Source organism: Symphalangus syndactylus, chromosome 5, assembly GCF_028878055.3.
Source record: "Symphalangus syndactylus isolate Jambi chromosome 5, NHGRI_mSymSyn1-v2.1_pri, whole genome shotgun sequence".
Lineage (NCBI taxonomy): Eukaryota > Metazoa > Chordata > Mammalia > Primates > Hylobatidae > Symphalangus > Symphalangus syndactylus.
This window is the reverse complement of record NC_072427.2, coordinates 24,565,854-24,589,171: the sequence shown is the minus strand read 5'-3', so window position 1 is coordinate 24,589,171 and position 23,318 is coordinate 24,565,854. Positions and strand designations below refer to the sequence as shown.

The 23,318-nt window shown below is 42.8% G+C and overlaps 1 protein-coding gene across 6 annotated transcripts in view; it reads left to right on the top strand.

The window, feature by feature from the left end:
• The window catches only part of IL16 (interleukin 16), a 108,573-nt gene that overhangs the window by 9,964 nt on the left and 75,291 nt on the right, over nucleotides 1-23,318 (top strand). For 5 of the 6 annotated variants that reach the window (XR_010121017.1, XM_055277461.2, XM_055277464.2 and 2 more), the window contains exon 2: nucleotides 16,736-17,148. Coding sequence is in view for 4 of the 6 variants with exons in the window: in XM_055277461.2 (XP_055133436.2) it covers nucleotides 16,837-17,148 (312 nt within the window). In the remaining 2 variants the exon portion in view is untranslated. Of the gene's footprint in view, nucleotides 1-16,735; nucleotides 17,149-23,318 lie in introns of those variants that run through there. The other variant, XM_055277466.2, reaches the window with a different exon arrangement.

The following is a 23,318-nucleotide window of genomic DNA, read 5'->3' as shown; positions in this document are numbered from 1 at the left end:
GGGATTACAGGTGCCCACCACCATGCCCAGCTAATTTTTAAAATATTTTTAGTAGAGGTGGGGTTTCACCATGTTGGCTGAGCTGGTTTCGAACTCCTGACCCCAAGTGATTTGCCCACCTTGGCCTCCCAAAGTGCTTGAATTACTGGCATAAGCCATCGAACCCGGTCCATATTTTGGTTTTAAAAATGTTTTCGCAACTCTTATCTCATTGTCTCCTTTTCCCCCAAACCCTGGGAGGAAGGTAGTATAATATGTTGATGATGCATATTATCAAATATATGTATAATAGCAGTATTGCTATTTCTGAAGGGCAATATGGCACAGGGGTTAGGTGTGTGGGCTCATTAATCTGACTGCCTGGGTTGTGGTCTTTCTCAGTTACTAGCTGTGTAATCGTAGACAATCCACTTTACCTCTCTGTGCCTGTTTTCTCACCTGTTAAATGGAGAAAGTTAAAAATAGTATATATCTCATATGGATATTATAAGGATAACATTATAGGCACTTATATGAGAAAATTCGCCTAAAACAGAACACTGCACATAGTAATTGCTTGATAGACATTATGATGATGATTTCTATTTTAGCATGGGGGCACTAATTCTGAGGAATTAAGCACTTAATGAATTCAATCACATGTATTGAGTCTCTTCAATGTGCTGGACAGTGTGCAAGAGTTAATAGTTGATGGTGCTCAGAGGATAATGATGGAGACAGGGACAAACCAGATCATTCTTATTTCTGATGTGGCCAAAGTGCAGGCACAGACTTGTCAGGGAAATCATGGGTACACCGAGGAGGGCAGACAGTGTGGAGAGGGGCGTCCTGGGGGAGGTGGCTGTTGAAAGCAGGATATTCCAGGAAACCAGTCTGGATGGTGCTAAGAGATGGGAATGGACAGAGGGATATGGGCTCGCAGGGGCTTGCAGGAGCTCACAGGGGCTTGGAAGAATTTGCTGGGGGTGGCAGAAGAGGTGATGAGCACAGCGGAGTCAAGTTTGAGGCAGGGATGAACTGGGACAACAGAGAGGGGCATTGTCCAATTCAGAACCTGAGCTCTCTTGTTCTTTTTTTTAAGGAGCACAGGTGATCCTTAAAGATCCGAGAGTGAATTCTAAGCAAGGGAGGGTTTCAGTTGTCTAAGCAAGTCCTGCAATCAAAGGTGCCAGGTCAGCAAGGCCAAAGGCGACAGCAGGTCCTCATATCCTTTCTGGAGAAGCTCAGAGTACTCAATAGCCCACACCTACTCACTTCTCCCTTCTCACAGGGACACTCTAGTCCATGCCCTGTCTGCCTCTCTCCCTGCCTCCCCTCGCCAGAGTGGCCCTGCACCTAGGCATGACTCAGTTAGCCCAGATGAACTCTGCAGCCTCTAGCAATGCCATGGTTACACTGACTTCAAAACAACATCTGGAATTGTCACTTTTTGTTTTTGTTGCAATTGCTTTTGGGGACTTAGCCAAAAATCTGCCAAAGCAGATGTTGACAAGGGTACTTCTTAAGTTTTCCTCTAGGATTTTTATAGTTTGAGATCTTATATTTACGCCTTTAATCCATCTTGAGTTAGTTTTTGTATATGGTGAAAGGTAAGGTTCTGGTTTCATTCTTCAGCATATGGCTAGCCAGTTTATCCAGAAACATTTATTAAATAGGGAGTCCTTTCCCCATTGCTGGTTTTTGTTGGTGTTGTTGAAGATCAGATGGTTGTAGGGGTGCAGTTTTATTTCTGAGTTTTGTATTTCGTTTCATTGGTCTGTGCGTCATTTTCTATACCAGTGTCATGCTGTTTTGGTTACTGTAGCCTTATAGTATAGTGTGAAATTGGGTCATGTGATGCCTCTGGCTCTCTTCTTTTTGTTTAGAATTGCCTTGGCTATTTCTGTTCTTTTTGGATTCCCTATGAATTTTCGAATAGTTTTTCTAATTCTGTGAAGAAGGGCACTGGTAGTTTGATAGAAATAGCGTTGAATCTTTAAATTGCTTTGAGCAGTATGGCCACTTAAACAATATTGATTCTTCCAATCCATGAGCATGGAATATTTTTCCACTTGTTTCATTTCTGATTTCTTTCAGCAGTATTTTGTAGTTCTCCTTGTAGAGATCTTTCACCTTCTTTGTTATTCATTTTCTTTGTGGCTATTATAAGTGGGATTGTGTTCTTGATTTGACACTCAGCCTGGACATTATTGGTGTATAGAAATGCTACTGATTTTTGTACATCGATTTTGTATCCTGAAACCTTGCTAAAGTTGTTTATCAGTTCTAGCAGCCTTTTGTTGGAGTCTAGGGTTTTCTAAGTATAGATTCATATTGACAATGAAGAGAGATAGTTTGACTTCTTCTTTTCCTATTTGTATGCTTTTCATTTTTTTCTTTTGCACGATTGCTCTGGCTAGGACTTCCAGTACTATGTTGAATAGGAGTAGTGAGAGTGGGCATCCTTGTCTTATTCCAATCCTCAAGGGGAATGGTTCCAGCTTTTTCCCATTCAGTATGATGTTGCCTGTGGGTTTTTCATAGATGGCTGTTATTATTTTGAGTTATCTTCCTTAGATGCCTAGTGTGTTGAAAGATTTTTTAGGCTTTCTGTTTGTTTGTTTGTTTGTTCTCATAGACAGAGTCTCACTCTGTCACCCAGGTTGGAGTGCATTGGTGCGATCATCGCTCACTGCAGCCTCGACATTCTGGGCCTGAGTGATCTTCCCACCTTAGCCTCCTGAGTAGCTGGGACTACAGGCACGTGCCATGCCTGGCTAGTTTTGTATTTTGAATTCTTTTTTTTTTTTTTTTTTTTGAGACAGACTTTCACTCTTGTCACCCAGGCTGGAGTGCAGTGGTGCAATCTCTGCTGACTGCAACCTCCACCTCCCGGGTTCAGGCTATTGTCCTGCCTCAGCCTCCCAAGTAGCTGGGATTACAGGCATGCACCACCATGCCCAGCTAATTTTGCAGTTTTTAGTAGAGACAGGGTTTCGCCATGTTGGCCAGGCTGGTGTCAAAATCCTGACCTCAGGTGATCCACCCACCTCAGCCTCCCAAAGCACTGGGATTACAAGCATGAGCCACCGCGCTCGGCCTAGTTTTTGTATTTTTAGTAAAAACAAGGTCTCACTATGTTGTCTTGGCTGGCCTTTAACTCCTGGGCTTAAGCAATCTGCCCCTCTTGGCCTCCCAAAGTGCTAGAATTACAGGCATGAGCCACTGCACTTGGCCATGTTTAGGTGTTTTTTATTATTATTATTATTAAGGAATGTTGAATTTTATCAGAAGTTCTTTTCTGTGTCCATTGAGATGATCATATGGTTTTTGCTTTTAATTCTGTTTATATGGTAAATCACATTTATTGATTTATGTATATTGAACCAATCTTGCATCCTAGGAATAAAGCTTACTTGATCGTGGTGAATTAACATTTTGATATGCTGGATTCGGTTTGTTGAGGATTTTTACATCTATGTTCATTAGGGATATTGGAGTGGAGTTTTCTTAGTTCATTGTGTCTCTGCCACATTTTGGTATTAGACTGATTCTGGCTTCATAGGATAAGTTACGGAGGAGTGCCTCCTCCTCAATTTTTTGGAATAGTTTCGGTAGGATTGATACCAGTTCTTTGTACATCTGGCAGAATTTGGCTGTGAATCCATCTTGTCTAGGGCTTTTTTTTTTGGTTGATAGGTTTCTTATTACTGATTCAATTTCAGTGCTTGATATCGGTCTATTCAGAGTTTCAATATCTTCCTGATTCAATCTTTGGAGATTGTGTGTTTCCAGGTATTTATCTATTTCCTCCAGATTTTCTAATATGTTTGCATAGATTTGTTCATAGTATTCTCTGAGGAATGTTTGTTTGTCTGTGGGATCAGTTATAATGCCATCTTTACTTATTTATATATACATCTTACATGTGTTTATGTGATCTATGTACTATGATGTAAAATGTAAATTACTGTAAGTCAAGATTTTTTTTTAATTTTTAAAATTTTTTAAAAATTATTTTTATTTATTTATTTTTTGAAACACGATCTCACTCTCTTGCCCAGGCTGGAGTGCAGTGGTGCAATCCTGGCTCACTGCAGACTTGACTCCCTGGGCTCAGGTGATTCTCTCACTTCAGCCTCCCAAGTAACTGGGATTACAGGCTCCCTCCACCACACCCAGCTAAATTTTGTATTTTTAGTAGAGGCGGGGTTTCACTATATTGGCGAGGCTGGTCTTAAACTCCTGACCTCATGTGATCTGCCTGCCTCAGCCTCCAAGAGTGCTGGGATTACAGGCGTGAGCCACCATGCCCGGCCCTTCTCTTTTTAAATATAGCTAACTGTCTATCAATCTTATTTATTTTCTTGAAAAAACAATTATTGGTTTCATTGATCTTTTGTTTGGATTTTTGCACCTCAATTTCACTGAGTTCTTCTCTAATTCTATTTATATCTTTCCTTTTATTAGTGTTGGGGTTAGTTTGTTCTTTTTTTGTTCTAGTTCGTTTAGGTGCAAAGTCAGATTGTTAATTTAACATCTTTCTAATTTCTCGATGAAGGTGTTTAGGGCTCTAAACTTTCCTCCGAACACTACTTTAGCTGCATCCCAAAGATTTTGGTAAGTTGTATCCCTATTTTCATTAATTTAAAAGAATTTTTTTAAATTTCTGCCTTAATTTCTGTGCTCATCGAGGAGTTATTCAGAAGCAAGTTGTTTAATTTCCATGCATTTACATAGTTTTGAGAAATCTTCTTGTTACTGATTTCTATTTTTATTGCACTGTGGTTTGATAATGTGCTTGGTATGAGTTCAATAACTTATTTGAAGTTATTGAGACTTGCTTTAGGACTTAACATATGGTCTATGTTAGAATATGTTTCACGTGCAGATGAGAAGAATATATATTCCATGGTTGTTGTGTGGAGTTTTATAGATGTCTAATAGGTCCAACTGGTCAAGTGCTGAGTTTAAGTCCAGAGTGTCTTCGTTGGTTTTCTGCCTTGATGATCTGTCTAACATTGTCAGTGGGGTGCTGATGTCTCTCACTATTATTGTATGGTTGTCTAAGTCTTTTTGCAGGCCAAGAAGGACTTTGTTTTATGAATCTGGGTGCTCCAATGTTGGGTGCAGTATATATTTAGGATAGTTAAATTTTCTTGTTGGATTGTATCCTTTATTATTATATAATGCCCTTCATTGTCACTTTAACTTTTATTGGTTTAAAGTCTGTTTTAAAAATAGTGACTCCTGTTCTTTTTTGTTTTCCATTTGCATAGTATATCTTTCTCCATCCTTTTATCTTGACTCTATGGGAGCTACACGAAATAGGTCTCTTGAAGATAATAGATGGTTGGGTCTTGTCTTTTTATCCAGCTTGCCCCTCTGTGCCTTTTAAGTGGGAACATTCAGCCCATTTACATTTACAAGGTTAGTATTGATATGCGTGATTTCGATCCTATCCTCATGTTGTTAGCTGATTGTTATATAGGTTTGATTGTGTAGTTGCTTTATAGTGCCTGTGGGCTATGTGCTTAAGTGTGCTTTTTTGTGTGTGTGTGTGGCAGTAGGTATTGTTCTTTTGATTCCATGTTTAACATTCCCTTAAGAATCTCTTGAAAGGCTGGTCTAGTTAAAACAAATTCCATCAGCATTTGCTTGCCTGAGAAGGATTTTAGCTCTCTTTCACTTATGAAACCTAGTTTGCTTCACTTATAAAGCTTAGTTAGCTATATGCTTAAGTGTGTTTTCTGTGGTAGCAGGTGTCATCCTTTTAATTCCATGTTTAGCACTCCCATAAGGACTTCTTGTAAGGCTGGTCTAGTTTAAACAAATTCATTAAACATTTGCTAGTCTGAGAATGATTTTATTTTTCCTTCACTTATGAAGTTTAGTTTGGCAGGATATGAAATTCTTGGTTGGAATTTCTTTGCTTTGAAAATGCTGAAAATAGGCCCCCAATCTCTTCTGACTTGTAAGGTTTCTGCTGAGAGGTCTGCTGCTGCCTAATAGGATTCTTTCAGTTTATGATTTACTCTACTCTCTAATTGCCTTTAAGATTTTTTTTTGTTTGTTTGCATTGACCTTGATGAATCTGATGACTATGTGTCTTGGTGATGGTTGTCTTCTGTAGCATCTAGCCAGGGTTTTCTATATTTCTCATATTTGCATATCAACCTCTCTAGCAAAATTAGGGAAATTTTTGTAGACTATATCCTCAAATATGTTTTCCAAGGTGCTTATTCTCTCCCCTTTTCTCTCAGGAATGCCAATGATTTGTAGATTTGATCTCTTTACATACTCTCATATTTTTTAGAGATTTTGTTCATTTTTCTTAATTCTTTTTTCTTTCCCTTTGTCTGATTGAGTTGATTCAAGGAATCAGTCTTAGAGCTCTGAGATTCTTTCCTCAGCTTGATCTATTCTGCTGTTGATATTTCTGATTGTAGTATGAAATTTTTGTAGTGAGTCTTTCAGCTCTAGAAGTTCAGTTTGGTTCTTTCTTAAAGTGGCTATTTTGTCTTTCAGCTCTTGTAACATTTTACTGGATTCCCTGGATTGATTGGGCTTCAACTTTCTCAGGAATCTTAATGAGCTTCCTTGCTATCCAGATTCTGAATTCTATGTCTGTCATTTTAGTCATTTCAGACTGAGCAAAAAACCATTGCTAGGGAACTAGTGGACTCATTTGGAGGTAAGGGGACACTGGCTTTTTAAATTGCCAGAGTTGTAATTAGTTCTTTCCCATCTGCAAGGGTTAGTGTTCCTTTAACTGTGGTGTAAGTTGATTATACTCAGTTGGCTTTGTTTCTGGATGTTTTCAGAGGATCAGAGCTCTGCACAGGATCTGTATGTGTGGGTGAATTCTTGTGTTTGGTTTCACAGATGCATATATTAGTAGGATAATTTTTGGTGTTGCAGCTTAGGCTGTGATCCAGTAGATGGTGTGGAAGAGTGATGGCCAATAGCTAGGCTAATAACCAGTCACACTACTCTTTTGTATTTCCTCATGTTGGCAGGTGTGCTCTGCAGTCAGGGGTGGAGACAAATGGCCCCTTCACCAGGTCTGCTCATGAGCCTTGGGGAGACCCTTTTGATCACCAGTTATGTGCCCGTGTTTCTTTTGTTAGGTGTTCTGGGATGCAGGGACCTCTCTGGGAAAGACTGTAAAAGGAAGATGTTCTTCACCCTTTCTGGATTGACCCTGTGGAGGGAGGCATATCTTGTTCCCACCCTGGCCCAGGAACCCATTTGTCTCACCCCTTGCCACACTCTGAGGGTGGGGGATCCTCCCTCACTCAAGTGCCAACCACAGATCCTGGCTTTATATTCCTGAGCTGCTGTACTGTAGCCCTGGGGCACCAGGACATCCCATGGCTCTGTCTGAATCCATGGTTGGATTCTGGCTGCACTGGGGATTCTATGTGCTCCAGATCACCAGGAAAGTACTCAGGTGGAGCAATGCACTCAGGCTGGGCCAAGGAGGCTGTGCTGTGCACCTGCTCCTGCAGGGTGGCTAGGCATGGGCCCTGGGAAGGGCTAGCATGTAGGAGGGCTTGCAGAACGGATGTGCATCATTCCCAGGGAAGCCAGCCCTGCTCTCTCCTGGCTGGAAGGTCAGCTGGGGCCAGCGGCTCCCAGAGGGGAATAGAGAGTCCTGGGGGATGACCATCTATGGCTGCTCTCTGCTGGAGCTGTCCAGTGCACACAAACTCCTCAGCTCCATGCTGTCTGAAGGCCTGTCTTTGCCTGTCCCCTGGGGAGATCCCCCTCCAGCTCCCACGTCCTTGTGTGATGCAGGGTCCCCTGTAGCTAGAATCCTAGAGGCTGGTGGCAAGAGTGAGGCATCCTTCAGTTCCCTCACTCACCCCTTTCCCAGGAGCTGTTTGGGCCAGGAACTAGCCCTAATAGTGTTTGGGTACCCCTGCAGGGTTCCCAGCTTCCTCCCTCTTCAGCCTCAGCTTCAGTATCACCTCTACCCACCCTTGGCTTTTTCTTTTTGAAGAGCTGCCCAAATTATGGTGGCTTACTTGATAGTTTGGTCTCTCTCAGTGGGAGCAACACTTCCTGGCTGCATGTAGTCGACCATCTTGTTTCCGCCTCCTGCTGTCTTTGAAGAATGCTCAGCCTCCATCCAGCTGGGCCACCTCTGTCTGTCTTAGCAGCAGCAGCAGCAGCAGGAGGAGGAGGAGGAGGAGGAAGACAGCAATGATGAGGCTGCCTACTGAGCATTCATGAGGACCTCCTATGAGAAGAACCCAAAGCTGCTCACATCCCTGGCTGCTGAATAGGTCTACTGTGCCTGGCACCCCAAGCAGCCCTCCTTATAGCCTTGCAGCCGAGCCTCTTCCAGCCTCCCTCGTCTCCACTGCATACTAACTGGATTTCTTCAAGGTCAGGCATAAAAAATTGTTGGAGTGGGATTGACACCTAGGTCTACTTAGGCTGTAAAGCTACAGCGTGTAACTACGACATGATATGCTATCATTTCTGAAATAGAATAAATTTAAGGAAACTAAATATTCAATTCTTGAAGATAGAAAAAAAACAAATAAAAGCAAGAAGGAAAAAAGTAGCTAAAGCAGAAACAAATATGTTGGAAATCAAACCCCAAAAAGCAGATGTTTTCACTGCTTCTAAGAATGAGTCCTTGGAAAGGACTGATAGAACAGATAGTCCTCAGTGAAGATAAAGCAAGGCAAACAGAAGGGGAGGCCAACAGAAATGCAGAGCACTGGTTAGGAGAGCATATGCACAGGTTTTAGAAAATATTTAAAATTATGAGTCTGTGATGGACAACTCTATACTAACAAATCTGAAAATCTGGATGAAAGAGTACTTTTATGACAATGTAAGTGATCAAAATTAACAGAGGAAATTTTTTTAAAAATTAAAATAGACCAACCAAGGAAGTAATGGAAAAAGTTTCAAAGAACTACCTAAAGGGGATGCCAGGACCAAAAAATTTTATGGAAAAAGTATTTCAAGCTTTTAGGACTAGGTGTACTTTAAACTATTAAACTATTTCAGAAAGTAAAAGAAATGTCCAGCTTCTCATTGCTCTTTTTATAAAACCTAAGACAACCCAAATGAGATGGCAGACCATTCCTATTTGTGAATATAGATATAAAAGTCCTAAATAAAATGTTAGCAAACTCAATCCAGTTATCTATTAAAAGAGATGCACATTGTGATCTAATGGGACTTAAAACAATAACAAAATATAGGTAGCTCAATTGTAAGAAAGGCATTAGTATATTTCTTCATTTTGACAAATCAAAAGAGGAAAGACACCTGATAGTGCCAAAGAGCTAAAAAAGCATTTAATAAACAACCACCCATTCTTGATGAAAATGCTCCCAAAATTATCATTAGTAACATGTATTTCCTTAATATGATAAAAAAAAATTACGTCTCAATATATATCTACACACCAGAAAACACTGCAGGAATTTCCATTAATGTCTGGAAAAAGAAATGAAAGTCGTGTATTGTCATCATGATTTACTAAGGTTCTAGAAACTTTAGTCAGTAAAATTAGAAAGCAAAATGAAATAAGTGACCCAAATATTTGTAAATGAAGCAAGTTTGTTAATGTTGAGGTTACATGATTGAAAATTCAAAATAACCTACTGAATAGTTATTAGAATTAATATGAGATCTGCAAGTTTGCAAGTTATGAAGTAAATATGCAAAAGTCACTTACATACATACAAAGACTAACCAATTAGAAAATATATTTTACAAATAATTCAATTCAAACTAGAAAAAAATGTTCCGGAAAAATGTAATTAAAAATATTTAGAGCCCAAATAAAGAAGAGCATAAAATGTGATTGAAAGTCTGAAAAGAAAATTTGAATGAATATAAAAACAAAACAACAATTTTCTAAAAAGTCCCTGGATGGGAAGACTTTCTCCCCTAATTCATCTATAAATGCAAAGCAATTCCAATCAAAATTTCCACCAGGCATTTTAGAACCTGATAAAAATCATTTCACAACTACTAGCTGACAAAAATTAGGCATAAATTTCTATTTTGTTCCTGCAAATAGAAAATCTTTATTTTCTCATCATAATTGTGACATAATTGTTGTAAAAAGAAATCAAGTGTAGAAAATTACACGGAAAGGAAAGACTCCTTGTAAATATCATCCCCCAGCACCTTGTTGTACCTAGTTATTAATAGTTTGATTTTATTGATGTAAGTAAGTTTTCTGTAAATAAAACTCAACTCCAGCTATTTTATGGTTTTTCAGTTTTACAATATATTGCAGACATATTTCCATATCTATATATGTATCTATTTTATTCTTGTGATTGGCTGCATGGTATTCCATAGTACAAACGTATCGTAATATATTTAACAAAATCTCCCATTCATATACATTTAGGTTTTTTCTCCTCTTTTACTGTTTTTTGAGTAACAATTTTTTTTTAATCCATACTACGTGCAAGGCAATAAGCTAAGTATCTCTCAGAATTATTTTCTTTAGCATTCACTGTTGTTAGCATCGTTATCTCTAAGCCATAAAGGTGTTAAATACTTTGCTTAAGTTGTCCAGATACTAAGCAACAGATCTGGCATACAGAGGAAGGTCAATTTCAGAGCCTAAGTCTTTAAGCAGTATATTTATAATCCTGCTTGTCCATCTTCCCAATTATTAACAATTACTAATTAACGACACTGTGTGGACATCCCTGTGTGTAGCTTTGTGCAGTTGACCTCTCATTTCATTCTGCAATGACATTGACTGAGTACGTCCTAAGTGTGAAGTCCTGCTCTGGGCACTGGGATTCCATGAGGAATGAGCTTTAGCCAGTCTTTTAAGAACAATGATGAGTGGATATGCCCTTATTTATCTGGGTGGAAATGCCTTTATTTATCTAGCTCCTTCTTGCAATTGACTATATAGCAGGGCTTTATCATATTGGAGGTAATATATACTGAGTGGGAAATCCCTTTCCTGACTTATCCTGTGCCCTAGGGGCCTGGATCTTGTTGAGGCCCTCCTGATGTCCCACTCATGCCTGTGCGCTGATGGTTAGGTTCTCCTTCCAGGATGTGGAAAGTGCAGTGGTCCCTGTGAGGGGCTTCTCCAGGATCTTAAGGACTTTTCTGAGGAGCAGCATTGAGAATCTTCCCTGATGGCTCTTGACTTGTGTTCTGCTCTGAGGTCAGCCCACTGTGGCTCTTTGTCACTCTGATGTTGGTTGGTTACCTGGAGTCCATCATTCTGTGGTCCTAGCTGAGATGGTTTCCTTGAGAACACTTCACATGATGTTGGTGCAGGAAAAGTCTGTTGGAAAGGGCCTCTGAAACACTCCTCTGCCGTTCATTCACTGAACATGCAAATGCCCCTTCTTTGTGTCAACCCCCATCAAAGCTTTGGGGACAAAAAATGAATAAGACTATATCTATCTCTCCTCTCCACGAGGTAACAGTATAGAGGAAGAAAGATGACAGATATGAAACTAACTTCAACACAACTTGCTTAAATTACCAGTTGGGAAACTGAGGTCCAGAGACATTGTCTTCCTAGTCCTCTGTACAGTGTATAGAGACATACACAGAACTACTCCCAGCTGCAGATCCAATGGAATCCTATTAAAGATACTTCTTTTTTTCGAGACAGGGTCTCACTGTTGCCCAGGCTGGAGTGCAGTGCTGTGGTTTCGGCTCACCGAAGCCTCCACCTCCCAGGCTCAAGCAATCTCTCCATCTCAGCCTCCTGAGTAGCTGGGACCACAGGCACATGCCATCACGCTGGCTAGTTTTTTTTTTTTTTTTTTTTTTTTTGTATTTTTGGTAGAGACAGGGTTTCACCAGGTTGCCCAGGCTGCCCTTGAACTCCTGAGCTCAAGCAAATCACCCGCCTCGGCATCCCAAAGTGTCGGGATTACAGGCGTGAGCCACTGTACCCCACCTAAGATATTCTTTTAGAAAGAGAAAGAACCATACATTTCTTCATATCTTATCATTGAGTTATTCTTTAATTGACAAAGACAAAAATTACCCCCTGAGCTAGAGTGACCAAACTTTAAAAATTGCCTTTGATGTAGGACGCTGTTGGAGAATTCAGCAATTGGAAACACATTTTACCAGCTAGTTCTCCTCTCTCCATATGGTTATTTACCCTCCCAGAGATCTCCATGAGTTAAATGTATTTTATCCAGATGGAAATACTGTGGCCGTTCCTCCAGTAGGTTAGCTTTGCCTAGCACAAAAACAGGCACATGACAGTTTCTCAACAAGTGCTTGTTGAATGAAAAAAAAAAAATGAAAAGGAAGGAAGGAAGGAGGAGGAAGGGAGGGACAGACTAACGGATCCTGCTTCACAGTACATATTCTGCAAGTTTTCTGAACTTCTTTAAAGGGGAGGAACTATCCATTTCTTTTCAATTCAGCTCTACCCTTTTGGCTTTGCATTTTCTAAATAAATGACAGCTCTGCCATGGTAAAAACATATACTGATAACTATGATGATGAGTCAGTCCTGTCCCACTTTTTTTTGGCACAGTGTCCTTACCCAAGATGTTGTGGGGAGACCCCTTCCAGATCTAGTATTCTGTGGAAGATATAACTAAAGAGCAAATACACTAGCCCAATTGGGGAGGCGTGGGGAAGCCTCCAGGGAGTTGGAGAGCAGTTTTCTAGGGAGTTGCAGAACTTCTCAGTTTTTCTGCTGGGAAGTAAAAGCAACTGATCTCATTAGCTTAGCCATGTTAGAAACCTTCATTGTGCTTCCCCCCCGGAATCCTCTGGAGGAGACCCACAAGGCTGTCTTGTGGAGGGTCCACCAGAGGCAGAGAAAATCTGCCAAGAGTTTGACAAGTTGTCATAGAGCCTGGGGAAAAATAAGGGAAAGCTCATTAGTTCCAACCTTTCGAAGGCAGCTGGACTAGAGGAATGGCATGGGCTTGCCCCCCAGCTCTGCTGACATTTGGTTCCATTAGGGAGCAATAGCTGGTTCCAATGTCCTGAGCTCAATTACTGAAGCTAAGCTGAACCATGTGACCACAGCACTGTGTTTTCAATTATTCTCTCTCCCTTCCTCTCTCTCGATGCCAGGCCTGGAGGGAAGGCAGTCTCCCACAGAAGTCCAATTCTGGCTTCTCTACTACAGCTCTTTTGCAATTGTTCTCTTCCTTAAAAAAATTCCATAATGACAAGGCTGATTTTGAAAACTGCCTTCACTCTTAACCAAAGGATTAATGCCTTGCCCCCTGGTTCATTGCCATCTCCCATCCCATGGGCCCTGCCATCCCACATGAGAGCCTAGGTCATGAAAGTGGTGATTCTCTTGGGAAGAGCTTATTTTTTCAAAGCTGCCAGTACTCATCAGACACTACTGCAAATGGTGCATTGGGATTAGCACAGTTTCCACCAAGGAATTTGATCCCTCTGTTCTCTTAAATGCTACATGCAGCCAACTATTCCACCACTGAGTGAAGCACACAGCCTTGCACCTAGCCCCAAAGGTCCCCAAATTTTTTTTTGTCCTGGAAAATGCCTAGTGAGTGACCTTGCTATTGCTGGGACAGTTATTGTATGTTGGAAGAGGATGTGGAAGAGAAAGCGAATTGGGTTTGCATTCCAAGAACCCATGCAGACTGTGGCAATTCTTGGTGGGACAAGAATGCAAGAGGCTGTTATACCAGAACTTGGCACTGGGGGATGGAGGGGGCAGAGTTGAGGCCTTGACTGGGTATGACTGGCTTCTCTCTTAGGCTTGGGGTGGGATAAGAGAGTTTCAAAAACCCTCTCGGCCCTTAGATGTCATTGTTTTCCATGCCTTATGCCAGCAATGGCAGAGAGAAGAGCTACTATTCCAGGAGGGTTTTTTTTAAAAAAGCAAAAAGAAAGTCTATTGGTTTGCATAACTGCATAGGTCAATGTGGTTTCAGGCATGGCTGGATCTAGATGCCCATATGATAACATCTGAACTCAGTCCCTCTCAGATTTTCTCTCTGGCCTCCTTCCTTTATCTCTACCTCTCTCCCCACCTCTATGAGTTCTGTACCTTCTGTGTTGGCTTCACTCACAGGCAGCCTCTCTACATGGTGGCCCTCAGGATCCCCATGTTTATATCTTCCATGTTTAGCACCAGCAAAGTCCAGAAGGATTTTAACACAGCACTGATTATCTTACAAATTTCCAAATGCCTAATGGACCAGTGTAAGCTGTGACCAACACACACACACACACACACGCGCACACACACACACTCACATACACACACACATCTTTCCCCGTGAAACCCTGGTGAACTATGGGAACTCCTAAGGAAGTGATCAAAATGGAAAGATGTTTGGACATATTTATAGCGACGCTGGTGTGGAGAGTCACTAGTTTTGGGAAGTGGAATTGGCAGGATGCAGAGAAGCTCTTGGGTTGGGGATGGGGGCAGAGGAACATTCACAATTTGCATTTGGAAGATGACATCTGGAACTAAAGGCAATAATGAGGTAAAAGAGAAAACTACTCTAAAAGCTTGAAACGTATGTATTCTTCTGCCAATGGATCTGAGCATTGATATACTGGTTAACAAATCCTCTCAAAATGTAGCAAGTTTTTTAACCAAGCAGATTTGGCCTCTGGACTTTGGTTCATGGCACTGGGGTTTGTAAAAGGCAGACCTGATACAACAGTTTCAGTGGCTGTAGGGAAAGGAAGCTGACTCTGTGGGCTGAGGCTTGAAGAGGAGGTAAGCATGAGGGGAGGAAGTACAAAGTGCAGAACAATTTGCTCAAGAAGCCATGAAGGGGATAAAGGAAAAGCAAGTGACAAGAGGAGGACATGGAGTTAACATGTAGTGTTTGAAAGACAGAAAAGATTTGAGTATGTTCATGTGCTGTGGATAAAGATCCAGCACAGAGGAAGAGACTGAGGCTAAAAGTGAGAAAGGCAATAATCAATGAGACGGTAGAGCCAGGGTAAAGTATGCAGGCTTAAGAGCCAGATTGCCTGGTTTGATTCCTGCTTTTACTGAGTCCTAGCTGTGTGATCTTGAGAAAGTCACCTAACTTCCCTGTGCCTTAGTATCTCTTCTGTAAAATGAGGCTATTGATGGAGCCTACCAGAGAGTTTGTGAGAACTAAATAGTAAAGCAATGAGAACAATGCCTGGCACACCGTAGTGAAGTTTTCAAACAGATATTGTTGGAAATGTATTATCAAGCTGATTACTGAAACAGTACTACTGTTGGCCAGAGCTAGAGGCCCAGTTGGTGGCCACAAATGTTTCATGGTACCAATCTGTTCAGGAGTGAGAGTGTCTCCTTCAAGGCTTAGAGACCCACAGTCAGGCATGAACGCTGCAGAGGCTTGGATTTGTCTGTGATTGGAGTTTGGCTATCATTTGAGATGGAAGGACATAGAGTACAAAACTTAGGCATGTTGACAAGAGGGTGCTTGATAAAATGGATCAAAACCGAATTAATTGATACTAAAGCATCAAGCACAGTGCCTGATATATTGTAGACTTTCAATCAATCATTAATTCATTTTTGTTTATAGCTATTGATTAGTGGGATGGTTGGTGAATAAATTGATAAAATCAAAGAGCTAATACAGAAAACAATAAATGTGTGCAATTTGAGTGTTGAAAAACTGTCTACTTTTAGGCAGAAATTCTCTTTTTGGAGGATATGTGAAAAGGTTTTGATGTAATGAAATGTTACTAGGTCTCTGCTATTCCTTATTCAATACTGGATGTGCACAAACAGCAGTACCAATGGGCCAAGAGCATCCCACAATTTGTTGTTCCGGCCACAGCCTCTCTTTTGTGGCTTGGGCCTGAGTCAGAACTTTTTAGGATACAGCATCAGGGCCCCTTTCACCACCTGCTTCATGGAAACTGAATCCATGGGAGGCTCCTCTTGGCAAAGCTGAGCCAGGATGTTGGCCTGACTGGAAAGCCCATCTTTGGTCTCTCTGGCTGTGAGAATTTGACCCAGTGGGGATAGGTGATGAAGCAGGAGCCCCTGGGCCTGACTGTGACTCTGGCCAAGTGTTTGACTTTAGGCCTGGAGAAAGGCACTCATGTTTGCCAGGAGCCTGTTATGTGCTCATCCCTTTGGCAGGCGCTTGCCAAGTGTCACCTTCTTTTATGCTCACATCAACTCTGGCAGGTCAGTGTTAGGTGAGACTTCCAACCTTCCTAGCCTTGGGCTCTTCATCTGTCAATGGAGGACATAAGACATTAGTGGTCTTCAGACTCAGCTCCATGGATTCTGGGGTTTCTTTGGAGATGCCATGGGAGTTACCAAGGGTGGAGTTACCAAGGGGCCCAGGGAAGTGGAACTTAGTCTTCGGTTTTCCCATCTTTGGTCTGCTCTATAGACTGGAGTTCACCACACACTTTTGTTTAAAGAATGGCTTCCAAGTTTAAAAACCTCACAAAGTACTAGGCTCTATGATCCCTAAACTGTCTCCTGGAACTTATTACTGGCTCTTCTGCTAGTGCCTTGGGTTGGTACTTCCCCTCTCTGCACCTCAGTTCCCCTGTCTATAGAATGAGAAGCTCTGGGGCTAGGTCTCCATGACACTGGGAGTGGAGTGGGTGTTAACCGCTTGGGTTAACTGAGCCCCATTTGGCTGGCACACTGGAAGGGCCAGTGATCTTAAAGGATGATCTGCCCATCTGTCCTGCTTCACGGGCACCAAGAACCTGTGGCTCAGATCCAGGACTCGTGTGCAGCTCCACTTGTCAGCAGCAAGTCACATTGCTTCTTCCCGTTTCTTCTTTCCTCTAGGGACTCATGAAGTGGCAGCTAAGCCCTGTCCAGTGGCCACCCGTCAGCCAAGGGCCAGAGACCAGGAAAGGAAGAAAGGCAGCTTCACTTCCTCTTTGAGGATGGAGTCGCACAGCCGCGCTGGAAAGAGCAGAAAATCCGCAAAATTTCGGTCCATCTCCAGGTCCCTGATGCTCTGTAATGCTAAGACCAGTGACGATGGCTCTAGCCCTGATGAGAAATATCCTGATCCCTTTGAGATTTCCTTGGCCCAGGGCAAGGAGGAAATTTTCCACTCATCTGTGCAGCTGGCAGACACATCGGAGGCTGGGCCCAGCAGCATTCCTGATCTAGCACTGGCCTCTGAGGCTGCTCAACTCCAAGCAGCTGGGAATGATCGAGGCAAGACCTGTAGGAGGATATTCTTCATGAAGGTATGCCCAGGCTTTGCAGGCCTGAAAGAGCCTGCAGTTGGTTTCTGGTGCTGTGAATTAAAGTCTTAGAATCCATTTATTCAAAAATCAGGAAGCTGCAGAGTTATAATTCTGAAAGAGAGCAAGAAAAAAGTTGAGGCAGGGCCCAGTGGGACTATAACAATGAGTATGGGAGTGAATCAGGCTCAGTTAACACTCTTGCTTGAGAGGTTCAGGGAAGCACTATGTCACTCCAAGGTAAACTGAGCCTAGATCCCTGATGGAAAATGCCAGATGCAGTAGTCAATACACTGGGAAGCTCTCTTCTCCAGACAGGCATTATAGAGCATACCATAGGCAGGCCAAATCACATCTTTCTTGTAGACTTATAGAAACAGACTTATAGGGCCTGGGCAGAGAAGGAGGCCTTATGGCAAGCAAGGTAAGGGGTGCTGGATGAGTGAGTTTGTTCCCTGAATGCTGACTGTGAACATTTTCCAGGTACCCTCTGCCATTTTCAGAACAGGTGTAGATGCTGAAGGTGGCAAGTGGAGCCATCAATAGGGGAGAGGGAAATAAGCAGTGTTTGGGGACCTGCCAGAATTCAGAATGTTTTCCTTTCTGTTATATCATATTTCAATTTTTGTCATCATAATGAGATGGAGATTGCAGAATACCAGAAATCTAGACTGAGTAAAATATTTTGCTATCAAGTGCTGTGGCTTCTAGCAAAGGTGAGATTTCTCAAGGGTCCAAATGGCCCTGAACCATGGGGTAAGTGCTGCTAACTCAGTGATGAGCCAACATAGAGACATTTCTCCGGTAGCCTACTGCCAGTCTATGAATATAAATAGGGAAGGCATTCCAGTACCTTTGAAAGGCGTCTGTCACCTCTGTACAGCTTGCCTTCTTCAGGAGGGAAATCACTATTTAACACACATAATAAACAACATTTGTGTTAAGGTCCTTAAGGACTCCACAGCATCCATAAGAACGTCACCCAGCCCAGTCTGCTCTATAACCCATGATATGACTTCTATTAATATGTCCTGCACTCACTTAATTGAATAGAAGGAGAAGCCATCAGCCCAGTGGGTTTGGGGGAGGCTCGCCAGGCTCCCAGGCTGCTGTTAATGATGTGAAAAAATGCAATCCACCAACGGAGAGTCAAATGTATTAGTGACATTATGAATGTATCTACATTAGCACTCACCTAAATGAAATTCAAAAATTATTTCAAGACCTCAGCAGAATCCTAGAATGGATTATTCACATGCTTCCATGTAATATCATAGGTATTTCCTGAGCACCTATTATCTGCAAGGCACAGTGGGGGTCCAGTCTCTGCCCTGAAATAACTTACTTAAAATAGAGTGAAAAATACACTACAAGAGGGGTGTAGGAGGGCTGTGGGAGGCTCAAAGGAAAAAGGCAGCACGTCTCTGGGGGTGCTGTCATTCCTTCCTTCATTCAGTAAATACTTAAGCCAGGCATGGGAGTGGGCAAAACAGACTCAGTCCTTGCCCTATTGCAACTTTTACTGATTTGGGGATACAGATAATAACAACTTGATATATAATATAATGTTATATTAAATAGTGAAGGACTATGAAGACATATTAAGCAGGATAAGGGGATAGAGAGTCATGAGGAGGGGTTACTGCTTTTTGTTGAAAAGGTAATCACAAAGCCTTCTCTAAAGATGTGACATTTTGGCAAGGACCTGAATGGAGGGGTGCATCACGTGACCACCTGGGGAAGGGCATTGCAGGCAGTGGGAACAGCATGTGCAAAGACAGGAAGCAAGAGTGTGCTTGGGAGCATGAAGGAGACCAGTATGCCTGGGGTAAAGACGAAAGAGGAGGATGGTGGAAGACCAAGTTGAGGTGGCAGCCAGGGACCAGAACAAGGGCTGTGGCAAGGACTTGGAATTTTATTCTACGAAGGATGGGAAGCCATTGGAGGATTTTGAGTAGGAAAGTGACATGCTCAGATTGGTGCTTTAAAAGGAGCTCTCTGACTGCTGAGTGGAGAATGAAGTGTAGGCAGACCAGTGAGGGGGACAGCAGCAATAACCCAGGCCAGAAATGACGTGGCTTGGACTGAGGTGGTGGTGGTAGAGGTGCTGAGAATGGCCAAGGTAGGGATTTGTTGATGCAAGGATGTAGCATGTGAGAGAATGAGAGACATAAGCTTCAACTGCAAGTTGCAGCCTGAGCACCTGGGGGTAGTAGGGGAAGGAGGCACCCTGTCCCAACATGCAAAACAGGACGGGCTGGCAAAATGGTCAGGAAAATGGTGAGCTGTGCTCTTAAGGGTACGCAATTGTACTAAGCAGAGGTGGATGGGAGAGAATTCCAGGTGAAGGGACATGCGTCTGCAAAGACAGGAGAAGAGAGGTCTGAGTGCTTATGCTGGGGTCTCCGGGCACAGGTGAGCACATCTAGCACTCTGTCCTTGTACCTATTCCACAGCAGGAGGTTGGATACTTGGGAATGACTAGATGGCACAGGGAAGGGGTGGGCATGGGGAGGGACCTGGGCAGGGGAAAGAAGAACAAACTTCACCTTTTCATCTGTTTGTGATTCACATGTGCACCACATTTTTTTTTTTTTTTTTTTTTTTTTGAGACAGAGTCTCGCTCTGTTGCCCAGGCTGGAGTACAGTGGTGCGATCTCAGCTCATTGCAACCTCTGCCTCCTGGGTTCAAGCGATTCTCCTGCCTCAGCCTCCAGAGTAGCTGGGATTACAGGAGCCCGCCACTACGTCCAGCTAATTTTAAAAATATTTTCAGTAGAAATCGGGTTTCACTATGTTGGCTGAGCTGGTTTCAAACTCCTGACCTCAAGTGATCTGCCTGCCTTGGCCTCCCAAAGTGCTTGGGGGCGTGAGCCACCGCACCCGGTCTATATTTTGGTTTTAAAAATGTTTTCACGACTCTCATCTCATTGTCTTCCTTTCCCCCAAATCTTGGGAGGAAAGTAGTAGAATATGTTAATGCTGCATATCATCAAATATACATATACTAATATAATAATAGCAGTATTGCTATTTCTGAACAGCAATATGACACATGGGTTAGGGGTGTGGGCTCATTAATCTGACTGCCTGGGTTGTGGTCTGACTTTCTCAGTTACTAGCTGTGTAATCCTAGACAATCCACTTTACCTCTCTGTGCCTGTTTTCTCACCTGTTAAATGGAGAAAGTTAAAAATAGTATATATCTCATATGGATATTATAAGGATAACATTATAGGCACTTATATGAGAAAATTCACCTAAAACAGAACACTGCACATAGTAATTGCTTGATAGACATTATGATGATGATTTCTATTTTAGCATGGGGGCACTAATTCTGAGGAATTAAGCACTTAATGAATTCAATCACATTTATTGAGTCTCTTCAATGTGCTGGACAGTGTGCAAGAGTTAATAGTTGATGGTGCTCAGAGGATAATGATGGAGACAGGGACAAACCAGATCATTCTTATTTCTGATGTGGCCAAAGTGCAGGCACAGACTTGTCAGGGAAATCATGGGTACACCGAGGAGGGCAGACAGTGTGGAGAGGGGCGTCCTGGGGGAGGTGGCTGTTGAAAGCAGGATATTCCAGGAAACCAGTCTGGATGGTGCTAAGAGATGGGAATGGACAGAGGGATATGGGCTCGCAGGGGCTTGCAGGAGCTCACAGGGGCTTGGAAGAATTTGCTGGGGGTGGCAGAAGAGGTGATGAGCACAGCGGAGTCAAGTTTGAGGCAGGGATGAACTGGGACAACAGAGAGGGGCATTGTCCAATTCAGAACCTGAGCTCTCTTGTTCTTTTTTTTAAGGAGCACAGGTGATCCTTAAAGATCCGAGAGTGAATTCTAAGCAAGGGAGGGTTTCAGTTGTCTAAGCAAGTCCTGCAATCAAAGGTGCCAGGTCGGCAAGGCCAAAGGCGACAGCAGGTCCTCATATCCTTTCTGGAGAAGCTCAGAGTGCTCAATAGCCCACATCTACTCACTTCTCCCTTCTCACAGGGATACTCTAGTCCATGCCCTGTCTGCCTCCCTCCCTGCCTCCCCTCGCCAGAGTGGCCCTGCACCCAGGCGTGACTCAGTTGGCCCAGATGAACTCTGCAGTCTCCAGCAATGCCATGGTTACACTGATTTCAAAACAACATCTGGAATGAGGCCCTGTGACGTTAGCCTCTCCTCTGGAAACGCCTAATATAAAAATTAAAGAAGAGGAAGTTATATAAACAGCCAACTTTTTTTTTTTTAAAGCCTTATTGGATGGGTTGTGTTTGGCCCAGAAAAGACTGGGTAAATTAATGCCCCAGGATGTGCCAAAGCGGGGCATGGGCATGAAGAATCCAAACTAATTAAGCATTTGAATCTGTGTTGTGCATTAAAGTACTGATTAGGGCTGTTTGTTCTGGGGGAGCTTCTAGACCCCTGGAGATGAATTCAAATGGAAGAATGTCAAAAGGCAGGCTTCCTAAGTTAACAAACAAAAGCAAATACCAGTTATCAGACTTAGAACTTTGAAAGAAGGAATACAGGGACTCACTGGCTACTCCAGCCCCTGTCTGTTTGCAAATGGGAAGAGTATTTTTAAATGCTCTTAAAGTAGGATGTTAAGGCCAAATGGAAGGCAGCTCAGTTAGAGGGAACGAAAGCTTAAACCCTCCCTCTTCTCTTTCCTCTCTTCCTTCTCCTTTCTTCCTTATTTCTTTCTCTTTCTTCAGACATTGGCAGGGACCTGTTATGAGCTATCCTCTGGAGATAAAGAAATAGATTTGATATTATACCCTCAGGGAACTTGCAGTCTAGAGAAGGGGGCAGGTGTAAGCATAGTTAATCCTGTCCCTTATCTCTTCCCCAACCTGAATGGCGTTCCTTGCTCCGTTTTCTTAAGGAAAGGTCTCATCCAGAGAATGAGTAGTGGGGGAATTATATCCTACAAAGAGACTTCTAGGTTACCTTTCGTTTCCCTAGAACATTCCACAATAATAGGATTTACACCCTTCGTTATGGAGCTTCCCTAGAAGGAATGGGTACAGTTAAGATTTCTGTGAAATCTAAGCAATCTTAGAAATGAGCAAATGAGCTCTGGTCAAGCTGACTCTCCTGCCTACCTCTCCAGGAGGCTCAGTATACATGGGTGGCGGACAAAGGTAGGATTCCCTGGAGAGTTAAAGGGCATCAGAGCATGGGGGGTGCAGGAGAAGATGGAGGTGAAAATGCAGAGGGAGACAGTGGAGGAAGGGGAGAGAAAGCTGGAGGCAGGAGTGAGAGGGATCACTCCTACATCTCAGAAGTCAAACCTGTCCCCAGATTCACAAATAAATCATTTTCTGGCTTGGCACAGTGGCTCACGCCTGTGATCCCAGAATTTTGGGAGGCTGAGATAGGTGGATCCCTTGAACCCAAGGAGGTTTTGAGACCAGCCTGGCCAACATAACAATATAACATAATATAACAATAACATAACATAGCAACATAGCATAACAATACCTTGTCTCTGAAAAAAGGAAGGCAAGCAGGTGGGCAGGAAAGGAGAGGAGAGGAGAGGAGAGTAGAAGAGAGGAGGGGAGGGGAGGGGAGGGGAGATCTACCCCAAGGTCGGTTTGTCTCTCTCTCTCTCTCTCTCACGACAGGGTCTTGCTTTGTCACCCAGGCTGGGATGCAATGGCATGAACACGGGCTCACCACAACCTCAACCTCCCAGGCTCAAGTGATGCCCCCTTTCAGCCTCCTGAGTAGTTGGGACTACAGGCACATGCCACCATGCCTGGCTAATTTTTGTGTTTTTTGTAGAGGTAGGGTTTCACCATGTTGCCCAGGCTGTTCTCAAACTTCTGCATTCAAGCAATCCACTCACCTTGGCCTCCCACAGTGCTGGGATTACAAGAGTGAGCCACTGTGCTCGGCCTACCCCAAGGTCATAAAGATATTTCCTCATGTTTTTTCTAGAAGCTTGGTTGTTTTATGTTTCACAATTGGATCTTTAATTCACATTAAATAAATTTTTGTATATGCTGTGAGTTAGCTGCTAACTTTTTTCCTACATGAATATCCAATGAAGTCAACACCATTTTTTGGAAATCCTGTCATCACCCCACTGCATAGCAGTGTCATCTCTTTTATAAGTCGAGGATCACATATGTATAGGTTTATTTCTGGTTTCTCTATTCTGATCCATTA